This window comes from Orbicella franksi, chromosome 9 (genome assembly GCF_964199315.1).
Source record: "Orbicella franksi chromosome 9, jaOrbFran1.1, whole genome shotgun sequence".
In the NCBI taxonomy this organism is placed as follows: Eukaryota; Metazoa; Cnidaria; class Anthozoa; order Scleractinia; family Merulinidae; genus Orbicella; species Orbicella franksi.
In genome coordinates, this window is record NC_138153.1 from 25994170 (window position 1) to 26020677 (window position 26508).

At 40.1% G+C, this 26508-nt stretch overlaps 1 protein-coding gene, 2 long non-coding RNA genes and 1 pseudogene across 6 annotated transcripts in view; 3 read left to right on the plus strand and 1 right to left on the minus strand.

The window, feature by feature from the left end:
- Positions 1-26508, plus strand: part of LOC145498205 (uncharacterized) — a 79262-nt gene that overhangs the window by 13677 nt on the left and 39077 nt on the right. The gene's annotated exons all lie outside the window — the stretch shown is intronic.
- LOC145498206 (uncharacterized) overlaps positions 931-26508 on the minus strand; it is a 90952-nt gene continuing 65374 nt past the window's right edge. The window contains exons 2-3 of the long non-coding RNA XR_014050813.1: positions 4026-4104; positions 931-2620 (exon numbers count right to left, since the gene is read on the minus strand). This is a non-coding gene — a long non-coding RNA (uncharacterized LOC145498206). The remainder of the gene's footprint in view (positions 2621-4025; positions 4105-26508) is intronic.
- Positions 14351-16327, plus strand: LOC145497864 (uncharacterized; annotated as a pseudogene). Its single transcript, XR_014050738.1, has 2 exons — positions 14351-14820; positions 15710-16327. The product of XR_014050738.1 is annotated as an uncharacterized LOC145497864 (transcript).
- The window catches only part of LOC145498169 (uncharacterized), a 69943-nt gene continuing 68675 nt past the window's right edge, over positions 25241-26508 (plus strand). For both annotated transcript variants that reach the window (XR_014050785.1, XM_081478057.1), the window contains exon 1: positions 25241-26105. Coding sequence is in view for 1 of the 2 variants with exons in the window: in XM_081478057.1 (XP_081334183.1) it covers positions 25241-26105 (865 nt within the window). In the remaining variant the exon portion in view is untranslated. The remainder of the gene's footprint in view (positions 26106-26508) is intronic.

Below are 26508 nucleotides of genomic sequence, written 5' to 3' on the forward strand. Positions count from 1 at the left end.
TAAACTGTCGGGTGCACCAGATCTCTCATGCGCTGGCGTGTAGAAAACAAAGTCACCTACATATCGATAAATGATCGGAAGAGCCACGAAAGGCGACGACCAAGAACCATTTCCCATCGTACATTTTTGAAAGCCATTAAGGTCATTCCCCAGTATTGCATTGTGCATCCCTACTGCACATAATTTCACGCGTGATTAGCGCGCGCGCATTAGAGGTAAATCGTCATTTTCTCCCAAACGAGTATGGTGACCTATCATTTTTTTCTGTTGTCTTGAATTGAGTAATAAATTTCTCTGTGTAAAATAGATATGGACCAATTCTCGGTGTAGAACAAAAAGCAATCGTCGGAAAGGTGAATTTAGCAAGCAATCGTGACTACAATCACGGTGCTATTATAAGGATTTATTGGGTATAAACAAGGTGCTGTTGCTCCTAAACGAACATGGGGATCCCTCATTTTTATTTCAAAATTCAGGTTCCTATAATATAAACAATCAATAGGCAAAGTTTCACAAAAATCTCAGTGCAGGTTCTATTTCAGTGGAATGACCTTAAATAGCAAACGCACAATTTAGGGCGACATTTATCCTAGTTGTCTGAAAACCATCAATATATCATTAACATATTCATAAAAGATCTTAGAGTATTCAAATGTAAATTACGCAGAAGCTGCAATATTTGATTGATTTAATGTAATGACAATCACATGTGTACTGAGTGGTGTAGTGTAGATCACTGTCGCTCCTCAAACCAGAGTTCCAGATGACCACAAGTTTGATAACCACTCGAAGTCTTAATCTTTCCTTTTTCTTCTTTTTTATTTTTATTTTCATTTTATTTCCTTCGGTGGACGCGCTTTTATACTCTTTGTAACCCCTTTCAAAATTTAGATCGAATACAAAAGAAAAAAAAGAGATAAGAAAGGGGAACTGTCCGTTGTTGACTGGTACATGTAATGCGAGCCTGACACATTTTGTATTTTTAAATTTCGAGTCTGAGACTTCAAAGTGTTTAAATGCGAGACGTTCAGACGTCATTTATTGAGCAAGCCAACAAATCGGAACTTCGAGACTTTCAAGAAGTCTTGCAAAAAGCGAGACTCCAAGACAGCTTTGAGATCGAGTGTGCTAGACGTACATAACCGCTAAAGTAACGAGACGGCGACACCTGTCAAATTCGACGACAATTTTGCAAGACCCATGGTTTTTGCGGGACCTTTGCCCCCTTCCCCTCCCTAGTGATTTCTCGGCTGACTACAAGTCAGACTTGTAAACCAGCAATAAGTTCACTTCGGCACTACTATGAGCCTGCCATGAAAAGTTGTATAAATCAGCGGTTCAAATCATACCCACTTCATAATTATTCCTGATACACATTTCTGTATATATGTTACCGTCGCGCAGTGAGTGTGTAACTTTCTTTCATGTTTCCTTTCCTTTTTTTTTTTTTGTCTTTTTTTTATTTATGCACACTTCTATGACAATGAACTATTTCCCGACGCTTCTTTCCGTTTCCTATCTTTAAAAGTATCATCTGAAGCTTTTGATCATTCGGCAATTCGTGTAGTAGATAAAGCTTAAATTATTTCAATTCAAACTCGAAATATGCTAGACCCACAAAACTATTTTCTTGCGCCCTGAATTATCACCAGTGCATCGTATATTTACGAAGAAGAAAACAAGAGACGATGATCGACCATCCTCTCTTAACAAAAAGAAAAGCCATGACGATCTGTCTTTACAACGGAATAATGTGAGACCGTGAATTTGTAACCTGTGTCCTGGTGCAGTCAATCTATATGATCAGTCTATTGGACCTGTGTACAGCCGACCGCTTTTCAACCTCCACTGAACTGGCTGACCAGTGAGACTTTAAAATTTTTAACACACACACAGACACACAAATATACTTTCGAATGTCTAAACGATTTACCAAATTCAAACTTCACCTCAACTTCAAGCGACTGCAAAAGCTTTATGCACTGGTCAGCAGATTCAATAAAAACATGAATCAATGGAAGGAAGGAGGGAAGGAGCGAGTGAAGGAGTGAAAGTCAATGTCCTACCTAAACTCAGAAATGACATTTTCTGAGTAAAAAGAGTAATTAAGTTGTTGGACTTGTCCTAGAATTTGACGATGTGGGGGTAACAATCAAGTAAATTCCCAGGGGTAATTCTGCCCCAGGGGAACTCCCATATCAATAGGACAGGGTGTTCGTCATACCTTAGGGAATAAAAACAGTTTTGGTAACTCTTAGGGTGTTCAGCCTTAAAAGGTCCACATCAAGAGCTCTTGCGGTACCTTTCAGGGTATTGGGCCGCAAAAAAATACACGAGATAATTTGTTGTTTTAGAATTGGTACCTCTTAGGGGTGAAAAAATTTCAAGCCACGCCCACAAAATACAGGATCTTGATACCTCTTAGGTTCTTTTCAAAATTCCCGACGAGCACCCCCGTCTTTTTTATTTGGGAGTCCCCCTCACGGAGAATCTGTTACGGTTTGGGTTGACCAATGCATAAGAACACGTGTTTACCTGGGTCATAGACTGCAATAAAATCATCAATATCTTGAATGATGGTACATGGTGTTTGTCCTCTTCTTGTCTTATCTTGATTTTTCTCCACATGAAAAATAGAAGGACCAGAAAGATTTAAATCAAATGATTAATGGCTGGCATAGTGTGCTAACTGGTTCCTAACACAAGGAACCTGGCCAGACACTTTAAACAAATCCTGTCTCAACAGGCCCAGGAGCATAAATGGCTACTACTACTGTTTTAGCCTTCTACGCAGATGCTGTATGGGCTTGTCACGCAATCTTGCATGAAGAGCATGATTGTGTGATGGGCCTGAAGAGTATCTGAGGCTAGGTCTGTTCCAGTCACCCACTAATTCTAGGAGCAAGGTGGGGCAAGTAGATAAAACTGGGGGCCATCTGAGATGGACTAGCATCTCATCCAGGGAGAACAGGAATACAGTTCTTTCAATAGGATCTGAAGTGAGTGGCTGCTCTGGTGTAACAACTGTCAGAAAGTAATAAGAAGGGCCCAGAATAACTTCCTCTAGGGTGGCGGGGGGCTGGGCCAGGGTGGGTTGGTGGGTGGGTGGGGGGCGTGCCGTACCCAAATACTATTTTAGTATGAAGAATGAATTGCATGTAACATGATCTGAGGTGTTCTACATTCCGTAGGAAACATGACAAGTTATCAGTGAAGTTTAGAAATAAAATAATATTTACCACAAATGGCTTCAACTTTTGCCAGTGATCTGTCTTTAGCAACTTCAAACTTAAAAGGATCCTTTTAAAATATATTCTTGAGTAGAGTCGATTTAAAGATCACAAAAAGATAAAAAATAAACCAAATTTTTCCGTTTGCCATTTCCTGTATATCAATTTGTCTTAAGAAGTTAGCAATTCCTCAGTGTGTGATTTTACATGAAACAATATTGCTTTGAATCATTCACCTTTGCTCTGTCTTTCAATTGTTAACTTGTAATTCAAAAGGCTGGTTTATAAAAGTTGCTTAAAAGTTGTACCGCACTAAAATTCATCATTCCTTCAGAAATGCTAACATGGATATGTGGGTAAAATGTTTATTGCCCTAGAACCCCCTTGCAATCCCTTAAGGGGAGGGGGTGTTGGATGCCACAGATAGGGTCAAATCTTCTAACAACTGACCAGTCTTGACCACATTGGTAAACGGAGAACTTCTTTGCCCAAAACAATTAACTTGGTCTACCCCACCAAGCACATTAATAACAAGTATTCAAGTCATACCCCAAAGAAATATTATTTTCCACTATGTCAGCTGTCTAAAAATTTGACTACATGTACTTGTACTTGAAAGTGAGATTAAAACTCGTTGTTACGACAGGAGTTTTTTCTCTCACTTGCTTCAACTGCTGCAATGGCTTTTTCAATTCAACAACTAGAATTAACATGACAGATAATCTCTGGCACTAGGAAAAGTAATATACTTGTATAGATGTATTTTTTTCAAAAAAACATAAACCATTTCCATACCTGGGCAACTGTTATTACTGCACTGTTCATTGTAAGCTTAACAGGAACTATCATAGTGTGGTACTTTTGATGATGGAAACTGAAATAAATAAATAAAAATATTATAATAAATAAATAATTTTGAAAACAACTCAACTTTATTTAGTACAAATGGCTCTTGTACAGTCTAGTACTAGTGCAACCAACCTGCACAGCAAAACATACATTGCATCTCAATGGCCTAAAATGCTTAATTTTTGTAATTGATTTCAAATTATGTATCAAGTCAGTAAGACAAGAAATAAATTATTTAGAAAAATGGCTCAGTTAGATTGAAGAGGAAGTCCAGTGAGCTGCAGTAGGAGAGGGGGTTGGCAGGGGTGACAGGAATGGAAGGGGTATGCCAGAGCTTACATGCAGGGAGTTAGGGAGAAACTAAACCATCTTCTTGATGCTCTGTTAACAATAAGTGAAGGAAAACCTCCCTCGCTGTGGGGATGCCTTTTCCAATATAACAACAAAGAAGCTTTGACACTTGCTAGTTCTTAATACATTCTGGAACTTTTAAATGAGTACATGTATGAATATGAGATAGATGATCCAGTCCAAACAATAAGAACTGAAAGAACAGCCGAGAAATAACAGTTAGACAAGCACAAAGCAAATGAACACCCAAACTCAACCCAACCAAACAAACAGATCGCTGAAAGTGTAGAGAAAAGCCTGCACTCTACAAACAGATGCAACCCCCCCCCCCCCATCTAAACAACCAAACTGAATGAACAGGCAAATTAATGCAAACAAAAACAAGGATGAACACACCCAAACTGAACAAACAGATAGCTGAGAGAACAGAAATCATCTGTATTATAAAACTTCTTTTCAACCTGATTAATTTATGAAGGAGAAATTACTTAGTGCTATGATACCCTATGGATTTTTCCTAAAAGTCCTTTTATTAGTAACAGAAGAAGAAACAGAGAAAATTATAAAAAATTTTGTAGAATAGATTTTGCTTAAATTAAAAAAAATGGAAATTTCCAAGTTGGAGGCGATTCCACTCCACAATTTTTTTTACAATTTCGCCAATGCATTACGCATTTGTTGTTGAAAATTTTTTTGCATTCAAAAAGTAAGGTCACTGGATCAGGTTTTGAGATATTAGCTTCGTGGTTAACAAATATTTCTTGCATGTCCTAAGCACAAATTAAAATCTCAACTTTCCAAGAACAGCCCTCGTGCACGTGTGAAGGTGGTCTGCTTATCAGTTAAGCCTGCAATTCCATGCAAATAAACACAAATTAATAGAGTTTTCTTTTTCGCTGTTGTTAGCAGCATAAGCGGTAGAAGAAGAATACACTGAACACCCGAAGGTGAGACTGGCCAAGTAGAAAGAACAAAAAAAACATGAAAAGTAGTTTTTTCCTGCTCTTTGTTTAGATTGATAGCCAAGGCGATTGATCGCAACATCAACATCGCAATTTTCCTTTACGCTCCAGCAGAGCTGTTTAAATGAATGTTTTTCCTTTGAAGCTCTTTGGAATTGCCTGAAGGATGGATGTTTTCGAAGGTGCATGGAAAAATAACTGATAACACAAACAGCTTCCTAAACTTGGCGGAAACAAAGTTTCATGAAATAGGCCTCATGCCGCCATGTTTTCTTTATTTCTGCAAACTTTAAATTTTGCGCGCATCTCGCAATCCTTCAGGTGATTGCATGATGCCTCACACTGAAGTGTGCGCTAGAGCCCAGGCATCTCATGGAAATATTACTGTTTTGAGCCTCCTTAACGGAGGTCCTTCTTAATTGGGTGATTCCAGAAAATATCCATATGCTACCACGGGCAGCATGGACATTTTAACCCCCCTTGCCTTAGGGAATTCCAAAATGTTCTACCCCCCATACCCTCTGAATTCCAAAATCGATAACCCCTCCTCCCCTCCGGAATTTCCAATTTTTTTTTCAGACCCTTTGGAATTCCTGTTTGACTGCCTAAAACTTGCACTGAACGGGAAACTTGCGCTTTTTTCCCCCTCGAAGAAAATTCTGCTCACAATTTTCGGTCAAGCAAACAAGCAACTCAAGTTTGTTAACATTTAATAATTGATTGCTAGCACCTGCCTGATTGATCTTTATCCTGCTTCAGCGGTGGGTTCGTGCTTGATGATTTACAAACTGGAAAAGTTATCAGATCAGCAATTTCAAGCGAAGCTTTTGCCATCTTCCCTCTCTGGGAAATCAGAGCTGAAACCCCCCCATGCGTTTGGGATTCCAAACTGCATTAACCCCCCCCCCCCCCCCCAATGCCTTCAGAATTTCAGTCCAACAATTCCCCTCTCCCTTGGAATTCCAAGATGTCACCCATGGTATGGTATGAGGGGTGTGAAGGGGTAAAATGGGAACTGGGATTTGCCCTTTTTTGGGCTGGGAAATGGGATTTACTGCACTGGGACTTGGATTCAACCACTGGGAATGCGACAAACAATTTCCAAAATGGGAAAGGCATTTTATTTTAGCGTTCTCTGACCCTATGTTTTGACACCACTGCTTAATCGAGCCTATTCTTTTGAATAAAGAATTAAAATTCAGCATCATTAGACCTCAGTAGACACATAGAATCATCATATTTTTTATTTCCGCGTTCTAGCAATCAGGCTCCACACAGTCTTAATATTAGAGACTTTTAGATTCATGTTTCCCGCGAATGGCTAACTGCTAGGGATCACGTAACCAGAGCCAGACGTCACGTTCGAGGTTTTCGACTCGCATTTTGAACGTCAAGAAGTAGGTTTTCATATAAGTCATTTACCGCACGCTTTATTGCCTTAAATTGTATTTTATGCCACGTACAAATGCTGAAATCGAATAAAGTGACCCTTTTTCTACAAATCGGATGAATGTTTCAGGCAAATAAGCAATTACCTAGCCTTTTGTTGTTATTTGAAGAAAGGCACTTATCCTAAGTGGAAATCCAATATGGCGGCGGCTTAAGTCGAATGTGTGTTTTGTGATGCTTTAGTTCTTTAGTTTGGACTATTGTAACGCCCTACTGTACGGTCTCCCAAAGTATCTGATTAATAGACTTCAGCTTGTACAGAACTCAGCAGCTCGCCTTGTTACCTTGACTAGAAGGCAGGAACACATCACACCAATACTAAGGAGCTTACATTGGTTGCCAGTTCATTTTAGGATTATTTTCAAAATATTGTTGTTAACTTACAAAGCTCTGAATGGACTGGCCCCTGATTACATTAGAGACCTACTGCGATTTAACATTTCTGGTCGGACACTAAGATCTTCAAACAACAGGTTGCTTGATGAGCCTAGAGCAAATCTTAAAACGTATGGTGAAAGGGCTTTTTCCGTGGCGGCACCAAGGCTCTGGAATAAACTACCCCTCCAGATCAGACTTTCATCATCAGAGGCAGTTTTTAAGGCTAATCTTAAGACTTATCTTTTTAAGCGTGCATTTGATTTGTAGTTTTTACTTTTTATTTGTAGCCTAATTGTATTATATAGCGTATTTAATTCTTAGGATTTTAACTTTTAGGATTTAGGATTTTAGGTTTTTAAAGAATTAGGATTTTAATTTTAAAGTATTGTAAAGCGCCATGGACAATTAGTGGAAAATGGCGCTATATAAATGTATATTTATTTATTTTATTTATTTTAGAAAACTACACATGCTAGAAAACATTTTTTTTCAAATTCAGCATTATTTTGACAATTTCTACTGCATTGACAGGATGATTTCTATTTGCTCCAATTGACTTCAATCTAAATCTGTTTACATCCGAATGGTGAACGGCAAACGTCTAACCTCAAACCGCAGTTTGACGTTTGCAGTAAATGTGGATCTAAAGGTCTCTGGTCAGTGGTTTGTTATTGATGGAATGATATGTGCATGTTTGCAGGTGGCGGGAACGTGACGAGCACAGCAGCAGCGAAAGTGGAGACAGTGAGTCTGACAAGGATTGTGCAGATGATACAAGTGGTTTCAATATGGTTATGCCAACAAGGGTTGGAAGACAAAGACCGCTCATCAGAAGAATGAGAGATTTTCTGCAGTCACAACAAAAGGCTAGGTAATTGCTTATTTCCCTGAAACATTCATCCGATTTGTAGAAAAAGAGTCACTTTATTCGATTTCAGAATTTGTGAATCCAAACGACGTCAGTCCGCACTCTTAAGTAATTATACACATTAGTCTGCAGACAATCACTGGGAATGGGATTTTAGATTGGTAACTGGGATTTGGACCAAATTTAAGCTGGGAACTGGGACTTGGCAAAAATTTGGGCTGGGAACTGGGATTTGGTACCCCCCTTCATGACCCTCTGGTATGGATATTTCCTGGAATCATCCAATAGACCTTCTCACTCAGGCAGTTTGTTTTTCCCATTACAGACCACGTGATATTCTCTAGAAAGTGGTTCTTTTATCCATCTTAAAATTATTTATTCATATGCACACGACTACTTGAAAATTTGAAAGGAAGAATTCTCAAGAGTATCATCACATGGTCTGAAATTGGGCAACAAACTGCCTAGTCGAAAAAGCTCTATTAGATTTGGTGCATGTAAAATGCGACGTTTAAACAGGCCTTAGCTTAAGTCTTAATATTATGACTATTTGCCCTCAACCCCGGGGGGGGGGGGGAGGGTACTTTGGGAATTTCTGGGTGGAGATGTGCCGCTGGGACCCTGGAACCCTTAGCCTATACAAGAACTAGTTCAGCTGAATTTTGCTAACCTATACTAGAGTAAACTCCCCAAATCCCCCCATCTATCAACACTGTTGAGGTGATTTGCGTAGATTTAAACTTGCCGATTTGATTTTTTTATATTTTTGAGTGGCAATTCCTGGTTTCCTTATTCTAGATAAAATCTTCAACCAACCAGTCCGTTTTGTGAAAAATGATACCCTATTCTAGACCCAAACGCTCTGATTTATATACCCTATCCTAGAGTAAACTGCTTGAAAACCATACCCTTCACAGCGGCACATACCTATATAGAGCAACGGGTTTGGATCAGAAGAGTCAATCGATCCGATTAGCAACCTTCCGTTCTGTTATGGGAAAGGAGTGTCTGCAAATTTTCCTGAATCTGAATTTTGGCACCGAAGTACTGACGATAACTTCAGCATTGAAGGCGCTGGAAAACTATTTCCTACCAAAGAGAAATGTCGTCTATGAGAGGTATGTCTTTAACTCTTGCATTCAAGTACCCGAAGAAACTGTTGATTGCTATGTCAATAGATTAAGAAAACTCGCAGCATCGTGTCAGTTCGGAGCACTTACAGAAGAAATGATACGTGACAGGCTAGTTATTGGAATACAAGATAAGGGTACAAAAGCTAGATTGCTCAGAGAGAAAGATTTGTCTTTGGATAAAGCTCTTGACATGTGTAAATCAAGTGAAATAACGAATAAGCAGCTAAAGTCGATTCAAAAGGATGAGAAACAAAACAATGAGGAACTGAACTTAGTTCATGTGAAGCGTAAACCGATGCAAGGCAAGATGCCTTCTCATCCGAAGAAACCACCAAATCCAAAGAAACCTGACAAAAAATGGAAATGTAAATATTGTGGCCAACAAAAGAAGCATGCCAAGCAGACAGAATGTCCAGCGTATGGTCAACAATGTCGCAATTGTAAAAGAATGAACCACTTCGCCAAAGTGTGTCAGGCAGGCAAAGAGAAGGTTCATGTCGCTGAAGTGGCAGAAGGTTACGAGTCTGAGGAATCATTATTGAAGATAGAAGAAATTACTGCAATTAATGGTAGTGGTAAACAGTTGACATCCAGTATTACCTTTGTGATAGAAGAGCAGTACAAAGAGCAACTAGTATGTCAGTTGGACACTGGTGCAACTTGTAATGTGATCAGTCACAGAAATTTAGTTCAGCTGTTGCAGAATGGTGATCCCCCCTTGTCTAAGTCCAATGCCCAGCTAAAGCTATTTGATGGTAGCTTGATGAAGCCTGTAGGCGAGACCACGCTCACAGCAGAGAGAAGGGGCAAGCATCTGGACCTGAGATTCCAAGTTGTTGAGAGTTCTAACAAACCCCTCTTATCGGCTGAGGCTTGTGAGCAGTTGGGACTTCTCAAAGTGGATATAGATATTGAAGAGTCCATCCATGTCCTGAAAAGCAGTAGTAACCTGACCAGAGATCAGATTCTTGTTCAGTACAAAGATGTTTTTGAAGGGTTAGGCCATATTGGTGATACAACCATTATCACAGACCCCAGCGTAAAACCAGTGCAGCATTCTCCGCGCCGAGTGCCAGTTCCCCTGCGTGATAAGGTCAAGGCCAAACTTGATGATCTGGAAAGGAAAGGAATCGTGGAGAAAGTCACAGTACCGACCGACTGGATTAGCAGTATGGTGGTTGTCGCAACACCAAATAAGATTAGGATTTGTTTGGATCCTAAAGATCTTAACAAGGCAGTCATCCGTCCAAAGTACCAAATGCCTACTCTAGATGAGTTGTTGCCCAAGCTTAGCAATGCCAAAGTGTTTAGTACCTTAGATGCTAAAGATGGGTTTTACCAGGTTGGATTAGATGAGAGCAGCAGTCTCAAGACAACATTCTGGACTCCCTTTGGGCGTTATAAGTATTTGAGGCTACCCTTTGGTATCAACCTGGCTCCAGAAGAGTTCGAATGCAAATTGCATGAGAAGCTTGATAGTCTTCCCGGTGTAGAAGTGATAAGAGATGACATATTGGTCATGGGCTATGGAGAGAATGATGAAGAAGCAAATCGAAATCATGATGAGAACTTGATTCGTCTGCTAGAGCAAGCTCGAAAAGCCAATCTGCGTCTAAACAGCAGCAAGTTGAACCTCAAGAAGTCTGAAGTCAGATTCATGGGACACTTGATCACCAAAGATGGGTTACAGCCAGATCCTGAGAAAGTGAAGGCAGTTCAGGAAATGCCGAGGCCTACATCCAAGAAGGAACTCCTGAGTCTCTTAGGATTCGTTAATTACTTGGCAAAGTTTCTCCCTAGGTTATCAGAGGTCGCCCAGCCACTGAGAGAGATGACAGCAAAGGATGCAAAGTTCATCTGGTCCCAGCATCATGAGACAGCATTCCAGGAAGTGCGAGAGCTTGTAGTCAAACACCCTGTGCTCAAGTATTATGACCTTCAAGAAGAAGTCACAGTGCAATGTGATGCGAGTGAATACGGGTTAGGAGCAGCTTTATTACAAAACGGCCAGCCAGTTGCTTTTGCTTCACGGTCCCTATCACAGACTGAGAGGCAATACGCTCAAATCGAGAAAGAGTGTTTAGCGATTGTCTTCTCCTGCGAAAGGTTCAGTCAATACCTCGCCGGTCGTAAAAAGATAACGGTTGAGTCAGATCACAAACCCTTACAGTCCATTTTCCAGAAGTCAATCCTCTCTGCTCCATGTCGACTACAAAGAATGATGTTGAGGCTACAGCGCTTTAACCTAGAGGTTAAGTACAAGCCAGGTGCACAGATGTATGTTGCCGATCACTTGTCTCGAGCCTCGCTTGCTGTCAAGAAGGAGATGACAGACAACTTTCAAGTTTTCGCTCTTGAACTTGAAACACTTACTCCCTTTGATTCCATCAAAGTGGCTCCAGAAAGGTTAACTCAGCTTCAGAAGTGCACAGCACAAGACCTCGTCTTAGAGAGCCTGAAGACCACTGTTCTAACAGGATGGCCTGAGAGAAGAGAGCAATGCCCAGTACAAGTTCGTGACTACTGGAACTACAGAGAAGAGATTTCACTCCACAATGGTATTCTATTTAAGAGTCAGAGAGTGATTGTCCCCAAAGCCATGAAGCCAGAGATGCTCTCAAGAATTCATTCAAGCCATCAAGGAGTCGCATCATGTCTAAGAAAGGCCAAAGACATCGTGTTCTGGCCTGGAATGAATTCAGAAGTCAAAGCCCTGGTTGAGAGATGTGCTGTCTGTGCCGAGTTTCAGGCTAGGAATGCTAGTCAACCAATGCAGTCTCATCAACTTCCAGACAGACCTTGGAGTAAAGTGGCTACAGATTTGTTCACTGTTAGTGGAAAGAATTACCTCACAGTCGTTGACTATTACTCAGATTTTGTAGAAGTTAGTGAACTTGAAGATACCACCTCACGTGCAGTTATACAAGTACTCAAAGAACAATTCAGTAGACATGGAATCCCGGACACTGTTGTCTCAGACAACGGATCACAGTACAGCAGTCAAGAATTTCACGAGTTCTCACTCAGCTGGGAATTTAACCATGTGACATCATCACCACACTACCCAAAGTCAAATGGGAAAGCAGAGTCTTCAGTGAAGACAGTTAAACTGCTATTTAAGAAAGCGGACCGAGATGGGAAAGATCCATGGCTATCGCTACTAGACTACAGGAACACACCTACTGAAGGTATAGGTGACAGCCCCGCCCAGAGGCTTATGTCGCGCCGAACACGAACTCTCTTACCAACAGCGTCAAGCCTTCTCCGTCCCAAAGTAAGCGCACATTCTACAGAGAAATTAGAGCGGAAAAGGCAAAAGGCGAAGTTCTACCATGACCGTCATGTGAAGCAGTTACCTGAATTAGAGATTGGACAAGAAGTCAGAAGTGCACCCCTGCGAAAGAACCAAACGTGGAAACCAGCTACTTGTGTCGAGAAACTGTCAGACAGGTCATATGTAGTCCAAGCAGGCAGTGAGACCCTCCGAAGAAACAGGCAGTTTCTGAGACCTGCAGCAGAATCCTCGACACCAGATAAGCAAAGCACCAAGGTTAGCTCACATGAGTCAGGAGTAAATCACAAGGAGGTACCTAGAGTACCTGAGTTACCTGCTATACCTACTAGGCCTGACAAAGATTCCTTGAATGAAACTGTTGCTGAAGAGACTAATGTTCCATTGTTAGCACCTCAGAAGACAAGAACCCGGACTGTTCGTCCCCCTTCAAGATTTAAAGATTTTGACATGAAGCGTTAAGCAAAGGCTAGACTTTGAACACTTTAAGTTTGTTTTAGCAAGCTCGGATAAACTGATTTAGTTTGACATAGAACACTTTCAGAAACAAAGTGGATTTGTGTAAGTTTGTTTTAGGCTAGTTTTTGCCAGATATTTGTTTATTAGTTTTTCTTTTTTTAAAGAAAGGGAGATGTTACGTATATGGTTTGTCTTACCATATTTGGAGTAAACATGTGCGTTCTAGTTCTATGTAGCTTACATGAAGTACCCATTAAACGAGTTGCGTTGCATTGCAAATGGCGTCTTGTCGTACCATCCGTAACAGTCTGATATCAACCACTTCGGAGCAAACATTTTCATCAAATAGATGCACGACAGTTGACTTCTCCTTTACTTAGCTCCTCATGACTCTTATGTATACGATCTTGATAACCGACTTTTGGCTAGAGACGACCACGTGAGACTGATCCTGCTAGCGCGCGAATCACAGTTTGCTCCCCAAACAGGGTAGAGTGAGATGATGCGGAGGCTTCTAAATTCACCAAAACTGCCCTAAAACGTGCTATCCTGCAACTTTAAAACAACAAATCTAAATGCATAAATTTTTTAAAACATTTCTTGGAAACTACTTATAAAGCAACCTACTTATTTGACCTGACTTTGTTATGGTATCGATACTTTCCCCACTCTACAGGGTGTACATTGTTATGTTACTTTGTGACCAGGCCTTGTTGATAATCGGCAACACCGAAAAACCTGTCAATTGTAGCTTTCAAGAATACCCTCAGAAATGATTTAGGAGATAACCGAAGATTTCACGGCTGGCTCAAGTCTTGAGGTAATTGCTGCATGCTTTACACGAACACTCAAAAAGACATATGATGTGAGAAAGAACTTTGTAGTGTTTCCGCCGATAAGATGCCGCAAGCCGCAACTTTGCGATAACATTTATGCTAGTTCCGCTTGATCTTAGACATCATCATCAAAGATGGTATTTTTTTTCCTGTGAAACGTCCTCCGCTCCCAGGTGATCCAGTTTTGGGCCACATTTTAGGTCTGTACGTGCAAACAGACCATTAGTAATTACATTGGAACACAATATTCTCCTTAACTACTCTGACTACTACAGCAAGACATCTATAAAATTGTATCTGTTTTTTTTTTTCAATATGTATAATGCACATTTAAAAAAACAGATATAATTTTATGTTGTCCTGTCGTGAATTTAAGCAACAGAGTACTTTTTTCATGTTCACATAGCCTCGTCTAAACACGAGGGGAGTTGGGAGAATTCAAAACAGTTATGCAAACCCTTGACTTCATCTCAGGTTTGTCTAACTTTCGAGAATTCTCCCAACACCCTGAGTGTTCAGATGAGGCTATGTAAACACGGAAAAAGTACTCTATTGCTTTTTATAAAATATTTCTCAAAAAAATGCACAAATCTAAAACATCACAACTGTATTTACATACTCTCATCTAAACACACTTGTTGACCAATGAGAAAGTGCATAGTATCTCAGTCATTTTATAAAGTTTGATATTTATGTTTTGATTTTCTCCAGCTGAATTAAATGATGGACTCAAATGAGTTTCTTTTGCAAGTGATCAGAGATAACAGGCACACATGCATAGGGAATTTGTTGGCTTGTAAAGAAGTCTCTGTGAACTTTGTTAATCCAGTTAATCAGCAATTACAGCTCTCCATGTTGCAGCAAGACATGGAGATGTTGAGCTTATAAAATTGCTGGTTTCTTTTGGGGCTCACATTAATGTTGGAACTGTAGATCTTATGACACCTTTACATGAAGCGTGTCTTGGTGGTCATCCTGAGGTCGTAGATGTCCTGATTGCTGAAGGAGCTGATGTATGTATTACTGCTGTATTAGTCTATCCACAGATCCTCTATTTCGTCATGAGTTTGTCAAGATCACAATGAGTCAAAGTATTAACCTTGGAAGGTTTTAAAATAATAAACTCGTAGCAAACAATAAATGTCTGTGGACAGTCTATTGCTGTGTAGCCTGCAAATATGTCCAGCCTAGTCCTGCATACAGCTATCATGAATGTCTCAATAATTTAGTAACTGAGTGTCATGTGAGATGGCTGTAAGGTAAAGGAAAGTCTGCATACGAGCCAAGTAGCCAATCAGGCTAGAGCTTATCCTGGTTTCTGTAGCATGAAGCAACTTGGAGTATTTCTACTCCTCCCTGGATGGGATGTCAGTCCATTGCAGGGTTACCCCCGGCATTAAGTTCACCGGTACCCATCTATGTACCTGGATGTAGAGAGGCACTATGAGAGTAAAGTGTCTTGCCCAAGAACACAACAAAATGTCCCCAGCCAGGGCTTGAACCTGGGCTGTTTCATCCAGAGATGGGTGCACTAACCATGAGGCCTGTCGGACCGTGCCTCCCACTGTATTGGGAGGTTAATCAGTGTAGTATTATCGTCTTTTTGGACAGACACAGCATAGCCAGACATGTAGGGGGTGTGATGCCAACCTAAAATAATCAAAGTCTGGAATCTTCAAAATGGTATGAAAATGCCTCTTTTTGACCCCAAAATATGGCAGACCAAAAACAAGGAATTTAAAAAACAGCTTCTAAAGATTGATCTATAGAACTGGGACAAACATGACAGAAACATCCCCATCCTTACAAAAAACAAAGTAAAATTGCGAACTGCTAGACTGTTACACTACCTTGAAAAACAATTATACCTTACTTTGGTGGTTTTTCCTTTATTTTTTACAGGCAAATGCATGTAACATAGATGGAAGTACCCAATTGTGTTTTGCTTGTGCCAAAGGATCAGTAAAATGTACGCGTCTGTTAATAGAAGCTGGGGCTGCGGTGAATCCTTCATTGACAGTTACCTTCCCACTCCTTCATGAGGTGGCATTAAATGGACACATTCGCTGCCTAGAAATACTTACACAGGTGGGTGCTGACCCAGAGAAATCCGTGAATCAATTTGGAACGGCTCTGGATGTTGAGGTTACATGGAATGCATGAGAATTTTACTTCATGCCAGGGCCAATCCTAACGCAATCAAAAGACACCAAGTTCCTTTGCACACTGCAGCTCTGTGCGGATATAAAGACTGTACCTCACTGCGTATAGATTACGGAGTAAATGTTTACCAGAGAAACTTGCAGAGTAAATGACCTGTGGACTTAGCTACTGATACAACATGCAGAAAAAATACTTCAGTCTAAAGCTGGTGCGTAAATGAAACTAAATTACAAAGAGCTTTCACCATAGTAACCCTAAGTCTGTTTTTTGTATCTACAAAAAATTTTAAGGGGGACCCTCTTAACAGCACTTACTGGGTTATTTATTTGTTTGTTTGTTTATTTATTTGTTTATTTATTTATTTATTGTATTATAAGTTTTTTTTTTTTCAGTTTCTGTGTTACAGTTCTTTTTCAAAGAAAACTGCAAATAAACAGGAACAACTTGTGAAAAACTTATTTTTGTCTTGGATATGGCTCTCAGCCAGCTGGTCATTATTCACTGAAACAGAAAAGTGTTTAATTCCATTAAATCTACATCTCAGAGGTATAAATAGACTAAAGCCAGATACCCAGAATACAGACTCTGGTACTGTTAAGGGATGTTGTCCACAGTCTCATCTACTTTTATACAGAACTATCCCCCCCCCCGCCCCCCGCCCCCCGCCCCCCGCCCCCCCCGTGCAAGCCCACAGCCCTATCCCCTAAATATCAAGTCAAAATCTTGTTTTACAATAGACCAATTTCGATATATTAAAATTCAGCCAAAAACAATAGACCTCAGCACGAGGCTCTGGGGAATAACCACAGAGTTTGTGGGATTTATTCCCCAGAGCCTCGTACTGGGGTCTATTGTTTTAGGCTGAATTTTAATATATCGAAATTGGTCTATTCTAAATGAACAATGAAATTAAATTTCCATTAATGAATTCATAACTTTAAGGAGTTGGCCGCCTTCAATTTCCTCGTTATTTGGATGAACTCCGAGTTTTCGCTCGCTTAATTCATTAACTTAGGCCTTTTTGGAATGTATGCTTTCTTTCTTCCAAGGGTTCAATCTCATCATCATCATCATCATCATTGCCTGTAGCCCCGTCTGGGGTAAAGGGCACCAATAAGCACCCTCCAGTCATCACGGTTCTGGGCCAGTCGTCGCAGTTCTCCCCACGTGTAGCCATTTCTCCTCATGTCTGCCTCTAGGTCACGGCACCACGAGTTTCTTGGTCAGCCCCTCTTCCTTTTCCCCTGAGGGTTCCAGGTGAGGGCTTGCCTTGTGATGTTAGATGAGGACTTCCGAAGGGTGTGGCCGATCCACTTCCAGCGTCTTTGAAAGATGTCAACTTCTATAGGCTGCTGTCTCGTTCGTTTCCACCGATCTTGGTCGCTGATGATGTCTGGCCAGCATATCTTAAGAATCCTTCTGAGGCAGGTGTTAATGAAAGTATGGATTCTTTTCATAGTGGCGACGGTGGTTTTCCAGGTTTCGGCTCCATAGAGCAATACAGGCTTCACGATAGTGTTAAAGATCCTGATTTTAGTGCTGGTGCCGATAAGTGATGATCTCCAGACATTCTTCAGCTGTTGGAAAGCTGCTCTCGCCTTGCCGATGCGGACTCTTTCATCAGCTTCTGTCCCCCCGGTGTTATCTACGATGCTGCCTAGGTAAGTGAAGCTCTCCACCTCATCCAGCCCTTCACTTTCCAGCATAATGGGGGTAATCTGTGATCGTGTTGACCTTCAGGACTTTACTCTTCCCCCTATGGATCTTAAGGCCCAAACGTGCTGAGGCGTCTGCAACAGCGCTGGTCTTTCCCTGCGTCTGATGTCGGGCCAGGTCGTCAGCATAGTCCAGGTCATCCAACTGCTTCCAAAGTGTCCACTGGATGCCATTTTCGCCCTTGTGCTGTAGATGTCTTGATTACCCAGTCCATCGTCAGAAGAAACATAACTGGCGACAGCAGGCATCCTTGCCTGACTCCAGTTCTTACCTCAAAGGTATCAGTGAGTTGCCGTCCATGGACCACCCTGCAGGTCATCCCTTCGTACGAGTTTCTGATGATATTGGTTATTTTCTGCGGTATTCCGTAGTGTCTCAGTAGCTTCCAGAGGGTCTGCCGGTCGACGCTGTCAGATGCTTTTTCATAGTCCACAAAGTTGATATAAAGAGGTGAATTCCACTCCAGGGACTGCTCCAGGATGATACGCAGCGTGGCGATTTGGTCGTTGGAAGACCTATTCGTATGGAAACCAGCTTGCTTCTCGCGAAGCTGTGGGTCTATGGCATCTTTCGTCCTGTTCAGCAAGACTCGATTAAACACCTTTCCCAGAATGGACAGCAGTGTTATACCTCTGTGATTGGAGCAGGAGCTGAGATCACCTTTTTTTCGGGAGCTTGATGAGGTAACCCTCCTTCCACTCTGTTGGTACCCGCTCCTCTTCCCAGATCTTATTGAAAAGAGGGTAGAGCAGCTCCACGTTTGTCCTGATGTCGACCTTCAGTGCCTCTGCTGGGATGTTGTCAGGTCCCGCAGCCTTGCCATTTCTCAGCTGCTTGATAGCGTTTTGAATCTCCTCCTTTGTGGGTGCGCTACAGTCAATGGGTAGGTCGCTGTCGGCTGGCTGTATGTCCGGAGGGTCTGGGGGAGCAGATCGGTTGAGCAGCTCCTCAAAATGCTCCACCCATCTCTTCTTCTGCCCCTCTAAATCAGATATTGGTTGCCCATCCTTATCTTTCACCGGTCTCTCTGGCTTGCTATATTTTCCCGATAGGTTCCTTATGGTAGCATAAAGGTCCCGCATATTTCCATGATAAGCTGCTTCTTCAGCCTCTGCTGCCAGCGACTCCAGATAGTTGCGTTTGTCTGCCTTAAGGCTCCTTTTGACACTCCTGTTCACCCCTTTGTACTCCTCTTGCGCCTTAGCTTTTGCAATCAATCTGATCACACAACATGAAAAGTTCTACTTAATAGATCTTAATATATACTGAGCAATTTTATTCAAACTAAATCGAAGAGTCGTTCGCTTTTGTTCCGCTGGATAACAGCAGACTATTAGAACTTGCGCGCTTTATTTCCAGCTCTTGGAATACAATGGAACATTAGAACAAACATTTTTTAGTGTATATCTACTTGCGTTCTGATTTCACAAATGCCGTTCTCTTATTGGCTACTCTACTCACTATCTATTCTTCGGTAGATAGTGAGTAGAATGATAGTTGACTTGGGCTGCGCCCTCGTCAACTATCACGCGATACAAATCTCACGCTCATAATCTAATTTTAGAAATCTGCATAAAGTCGTGACAGTTGCTTGTATTGCGAAACGCCATTAACGTCGTGTTGCAGGGTAAAAGGCAGAGCTTTGTCTATTTTGCTAAGAAAAGTGCATCAAGGATTAGAAAAATATTGTCACGACTGAACACAAGAGATTATGATCCTGATCATGTTTTCCTGCTGAACAACAATTATAAAAATTTGTATACAAGTAACTGAGACTTGCTTGATTCTATGCTCATTAAGGCTTTCCGCTGTATTTCACGGTACTGGAGCGTGACTCACTTAACTGAGACGTTAAATATGTCGCACCGATAAGATCAAGAGGGGGTCCTTTAATTATGTAACATTCAGCTATATTCACTTAATCCCTACGAAGATTCGTTCAGTACATAAAAGTTCTCTCGTTTAGACTTAATTTTGAATTCAGCATCATTGATCGGGGTGGGTAAAGAGACGTCAGTATCAGTTTCACAAGGTGATGATCGACTTAATGGCAAAACAGAAAACAAACTGAATTAGATTGACATCACTTACATAACTTGTTTTTATAAAACTTAATTGTTTTCTTTCAACCCAAATTTTCGACGTCCCGTCTGGTTTTCAGTGCTGTTTTGCAATGAAGGATATTTTCTTCACCTTTAGTTTAGGCTCACTTTACATATCTAAGAAATTCAGTGCCATCTACACTTGATCACGCAATCTTGTGGTCTATTTAGACTAACTACTAATTCAGTCTACGAGAATGACTTTTTTGACATTTATAATTATATTCTCGGATATGTTAGGCGTTTATCACGTCACAGAATTTAATTTTAGAGAGAGACTGACTAGAAAGGTTATTCAATAGGAATAATTCAACAGAATTGCTTTTAACGTTCGGACAGCTGTTTCATTTAACCAAAATCGTGCACAGAGTTCTTGTTTCTACAAGGAATATCATCGAAATATCCAGAATCCTGAAGGTAAGTGAAAGAGCTGTAACTTGTTGTTTACAAGGTGTTCCAAGCGGAACCACAGACTATATATCGTTTTTCGCTCGCTCAATCCAGGGCTAAAACCTTTTTAATATATAATTTTTCTCTTCCAAGGGTTTCATTTAACCAGACAACATGAAAAGTTTGATTTAATACCGGGCAATTTTATTCAAACTTAATCGCAGAATCATTCGATTTTGCTCCGCATGATAACAGCAGAATAATAGAACTCGCTCGCTTTATTTCGAGCTCTTGGAATACAATCGAAATAAGAACTAACAGTTTTTAGTATAAATCTACTTGCGTTCTGTCAAAAATGCCGTCCTCTTATTGGCTAGCCTACTCACTATTTATTTTGTAGTAGATAGTGAGTAGCCTAGCAGTGTGCGATTGTTAACAAAATGGCGGACGCATCTTTGCGTTTACGAAGTGTCTGTGAAAAGAATTTAAATAATATTTAAACAAGTAGCAGATTTATACTAAAAAAATGAGATTATTTGCTCTCGATTTCTATGCGTGATAGTCGAATTGGGCTGCGCCTTCGTCAGCTATCACGCATTAGAAATCACAAATTCATATATGTTCTAATATTAGTGTTAAAATACCATATAAAGCATCCATGGATGAGGACGCCCGCAAGACCGTGTTGCGAAACTGAGCAAAGACAATCTGCTGCATTAAAATCAATCCATTATCTTCCGCAGTAATGTTAAGAAGTCTAAGCTCTTTTTGATACTTTTTATTTTGAGTGATCTGCAATTAATTCGATACAAAACCAACAATTTTAGATGTCTTTGTTATTCATAAAGTTATGACAGTTGCTCGTATTTCGAAACGCCATTAATTAAGGGTACTATATTGTAATTATGTTGCATGGTAAAATACAGAGCTTTGTCTATTTTGCCGGGAAAAGTGCATTAAGAACATGAAAAATCTTGCCAGGACTGAAAAACGATTTTGGAAATTTGATTACAACTAAGAACTTTTGTAGCCCTACATGTATTTAGCCTGGGGCCCCACGCTGATTTGAATCTTTTCTTATGAAAACAGCATTCGAGGTATTGTGGTCACTCTTTGTGATTTTTCTTAAAAAAGCACCATCCATTCATCCATGATTTCAAAGAACGTTTTACCCGAGTTTGAAATTTTCATAAGCTTAAGAAGGTATCCACCACAAGTTCGAGTAACAAGCGCACAAAAACTTTGTACCAAGATTATTTACATGGTATTGCAAACTGTGCCATCTTCTCAAAAGAAATCATTTCCACTAAAACAACACCAAATGTCGAAAATAAATTTTAAAGTTTATATGAAAGTACTGTCGAAACTACTGTTGAAATGAAACTGATGATGAAATTTTACCTGTGTTTGCACAATTTCTCTGAACTTTGAAATTTATTTTGTCGAGTTCACGCATGGGAAATTGTATTTTGTGTTGTCTCAGACAACTGTTTTAGAAAATGCAAAAAGGACTCAGTGTAACATACTTAAAGTTACTATGGTACAAGGTTTTGTTCATTAAAAATTTAACCAAAATCGTGCACAGAGTTCTTGTTTCTGCAAGGAATCTCATCGAAATATCCAGAATACTGAAGGTAAGTGAAAGTGTTGTAATTTGTTGTTTACAACGTATTTGAAGCGGAACAACAGACTGAAGTTTTTCGCTCGCTCAATTCAGTGACCAAAACCAGAAGCGTATCACCTCATAGCTTCTGCAAAAACCTATTGGAATATATGCTTTCTTCCAAGTGTTCAATCTGATCAGAAAACATGAAAAGTTCGTATTAGTAGATCTTAATACTGAGCAATATTATTCAAAATTAATCGCAGAGTCTTTCGATTTTGCTCCGCTGGATAACAGCAGAATAATGCAACTCGCTCCCTTTATTTCCAATCGAGCATTAGAGCTAACAGTTTTTAGTATATCTCAGTGCTACTGTTCCATCACGAATGCCGTTCTCTTATTGGCTACGCTACTCACTATCTATGCTATTGTAGACTCTGAGTAGCCTAGCAGTGTGCGGTTGTTAACAAAATGGCGGCCGCATCTTTGCGTTTTCGAAGTGTCTGCTACTTTAGCTAAGTTTTAAACGAATATATAGTAGATTTATACTAACCAATTAAATCATTCGCTCCCGATTTCTATGCGTGACAGCTGACTCGATTGGGCTATATCACGCGATAGAAATCTCTCGCTCATAATCTATACTAATAATTTTAGAAGTCTATGTTTTGCATAAAGTTATCACAGTTGCTTGTATTGCGGAAACCATTAACATCGTGTTGCAGGGTAAAAGACAAAGCTTTGTCTATTTTGCTAAGAAAAGTGCATCAAGGACCAGAAAAATCTTGTCACGACTGAGCACAAGAGATTATGATCCTGATCATATTTTCTTGCTGAAAACAATTTTAAAAATTTATATACAAGTAAACAGTAAGGCTTTGCACTGCATTCCACGGTACTGGAGCATGACTTACTTAACTGAGGCGTCAAATCTGTCGCACATCGAGGGGTCCTTTAAATATGTAACATTCAGCTATATTCAGTTAATCCCTATGAAGATTCGTTCAGTACATAACAGTTCTCTCGTTTAGACTTAATTTTGCATTCAGCATCATTGATCGGGGTGGCAAAAGAGACGTCATTATAGTTTCACAAGGTGATGATCGACTTGCATGGCAAGAAAGAAAACAAACTGAATTCTTACATAAGATAACTTGGTCTTATCAAGTGGGTTGACCATGTGAATTGGCCACCGTAAAGAGATTGAAAGCTTTCGAATCTCTTTACGGTGGCCAGTTCACATTATTAACCCAGTTGATAAGACCAAATTATTTTGTTATACTCTCCACCGACGCAGCACCACAGTTTCTTTAGAAACTTACCCCCTGAATTCTTACATAAATTGTTTTTATAAAACTTGTTTTCTTTCAACCCAAACTTTTTCCGTCACGTTTGGTTTTCATTGCTGTTTTGCAATGAAGAATATTTTCTTCATCTCAGTTTAGACTTTCATTGCCAGGAAAGAAATTCATTGCCAGGTACACTTTATCACGTAGTCTTGTGGATCTATTTAGACAAACTACGGCTGCCTCATTCAGTTTACGAGAACTTTGACCTTTATAATTATATTCTCGGATGCGTTAGGCGTTTGTCATGCCACGGGATTTAATTCCCAGAAAGAGACTGACTAGAAAGGTTATTCAGTAGGAATAATTCAACAGACTTGCCTTAAACGTTCGGTTTCATTTGACCAAAATCGTGCACAGAGTTCATGTTTCTGCAAGGAATATCATCGAAATATCCAGAATACTGAAGGTGAGTAAAAGAGTTGTAATTAACTTGTTGTTTCCAAGTTATTCGAAGCGGAACCAGAGACGTACTACATATAGTTTTTCGCTCGCTCAATTCTGTGGCTAAAACCTATTGGATTATAAGCTTTTTCTCTTCCAAGGGTTCTATCTGATCAGACAAACATGATAAGTTCGATTTAATACCGGAGCAATTTTATTCGAACTTAATCGCAGAATCATTCGGTTTTGCTCAGCTTGATAACAGCAGAACAATAGAACTCGCTCGCTTTATTTCTAGCGTTTGGAATACAATCGAAATAAAAACTAACAGTTTCTGGTTTAAATCTACTTGCGTTCTATCACAAATGCCGTTCTCTTATTGGCTACCCAACTCATTATCTATTATGTGTTAGATAGTGAGTAGCCTAGCAGTGTGAGATTGTTAACAAAATTGCGGCCGCATCTTTGCGTTTTCGAAGTGTCTGTGAAAAGAATTTAGATAAGTTTTAAACAAGTAGCAGATTTATACTAAAACAATGAGATTATTTGCTCTCGATTTCTATGCGTGATAGTTAACTTGGGCTGCACCCTCGTCAGCTATCACGCGATAGAAATCACAAATTCATATATGTTCTAATTATTAAATACCATAAGCATTCATGGATGAAAACGCCCGCAAGACCTAGTTTCGAAACTGAGCAAAGACAAACTGCTGCATTAAAATCGACTATTATCTTCTGCAATAATGTTAAGAAATCTAGGCTCTTTTTGATGCTTTTTATTTTGAGTGATCTGCAATCAACGCGATACTGAAACTGACGATTTTAGGTGTCTTTCTTATGCATAAAGTTATGACAGTTGCTCGTATCTCGAAACGCCATTAATCAAGGGTACTGTATTGCAATTATGTTGCATGGTAAAAGACAGAGCTTTGTCTATTTTGCTGGGAAAAGTGCATCAAGAACAAGAAAAATCTTTCCAGAACTGAAAAACGTTTTTATAAATTTTTATACAACTAAGAACTTTTGTATTCCTACATGTATTTAGTCTGGGGCTCCACACTGATTTGAATCTTTTCTTATGAAAACAGCTTTCAAGCTATTGTGGTCACACTTTGTGATTTTTCCTAGAAAAAAAAAAAATATCCATCCATGATTTCAAAGAGCGTTTTAACCGAGTTTGAAATTTTCATAAGCTTAAGAAGGAATCCACCACAAGTTCGAGTAACAAGCCCACAAAAACTTTGTACCGAGAATATTTATATGGTACTGCAAACTGTGCTATTTTCTCAAAAGAAATCATTTCCACTAAAACAACACCAAATGTCGAAAACAAATTTTAAAGTTCATATGAAAGTACTGTCGAAACTACTGTTGAAATGAAACTGATGATGAAATTTTACCTGTGTTTGCACAATTTCTCTGAACTTTGAAATTTATTTTCTCAATTTTACATGGGAAATTGTATTTGGTGTTGTCTCAGACAACTGTTTTAGAAAATGTAAAAAGGACTGTAACATACTTAAAGTTACTATTGTACCAGGTTTTGTCAATTAAAAATTGAAATCGCTCGATTTCCTATCGGATTTCGTCTTAATTTTCCAATTTTTCAAACGCCAATAAGGCCACCTTTCAATAATAAGTATTCTCTGTTGTTCTTTTAACAGGGGCAGTATTGTCGTCCTAGCAATATACCACTTTTCACTGGGATTAGTTTATTGCTATCAGTAATGGCTCTACAGCCGTTTACGAACGAACAATTGAACTATTTCAAGTTTGCTTTTGTTGTCCTGAATGAGTTCCCCAAGGTGCTACGCCAAACTTTCAAACACATGTGGGACAATACCTTTGCACGTCTCCCTGGTTACCAGCCGTGGGATGACTCCATTGCTGTGCGAAACATGTTCCTTGCTACAGAGGGTGGTAAGACCAAAGTACCCACACACCTCCCTTACGAAGAATGGGATTGTAGCGCCTTGTTCCAGGCCACTACCTACGCGAAGTCATTCGCTCTACCAGACATGGCAGGTCATGACAGGACACTCAGTGATTTGTACTTGAAGCACCATAAACTGCCTCGTGGAGCCTTTCATTCTTCCGTGGTCAGCCCGGGCGGAAATGATGCTGAAACGTTTGCAATGGCGATTGATCAGCTGCGACTCCTAAGAAATGCATTTTGTCACTCTTTCAGCTCCGAGATTGACAAAAAGACATTTGATCAATACATTCAACACACCAAAGACGCCATTAAGGCTCTTGGAGTCACGACTGACCCTATTGATGCCGTTGGAAGTTTGACCGAGTCGGACTTTCCCACAGAAAAAGTTTGCAAGTTAAAAGATGACATCACAAAGGAGTTGCAAGCAGCAATCACATTTCTGCAAACAGAAAACACATTTCTCAAGGAAAATGTGGGGGATGAACTAATGGGTATGAGGTCAGATCTTGCTCAGTCGAGACAGGAACGACAAGAAGACTCCATAGAGCTGAGAAAGACCATTGAAAAGGCAACTGCAAACCAAGCCGAAATGACGAATGAGAAAATTGCCGAGATGAATCAAAAGTTTGAAGACCTAATCAAGACTCAGCGACCAGGTAAGTAAGCAGCACTCCAGAGTTTTTACTTCAAGTGATAATCCTTTGATAAACATCGATGGGTGTCGACTGAGGATTTGTAAGGGTGTAGACAAAACCTGGACCCCCCTTCTGGACCCCTCAATTTTTTCGGTGAAGAAAAAAAATAATTGCGTTCGACAGAACGCAGTTCTAATCGCGTAATGCATAAAAATTCGAGATCTGTGTATCTATCCATCTATCGGGGGACACCAATTTGGCCTCCCCCCCAGAAAAAATTCTTCAGGCGCGAATGACGTCATGTCTATGTTCGTCCATGTGTTTCTTTCGAGTGGTACGCAATATTGCGGACTTTCGAGTGTGGAGGAAGCACAGTATTGTGGACTGTAGCGAATACTGAAGTTGTTTATTTAAAGTTCGAAGT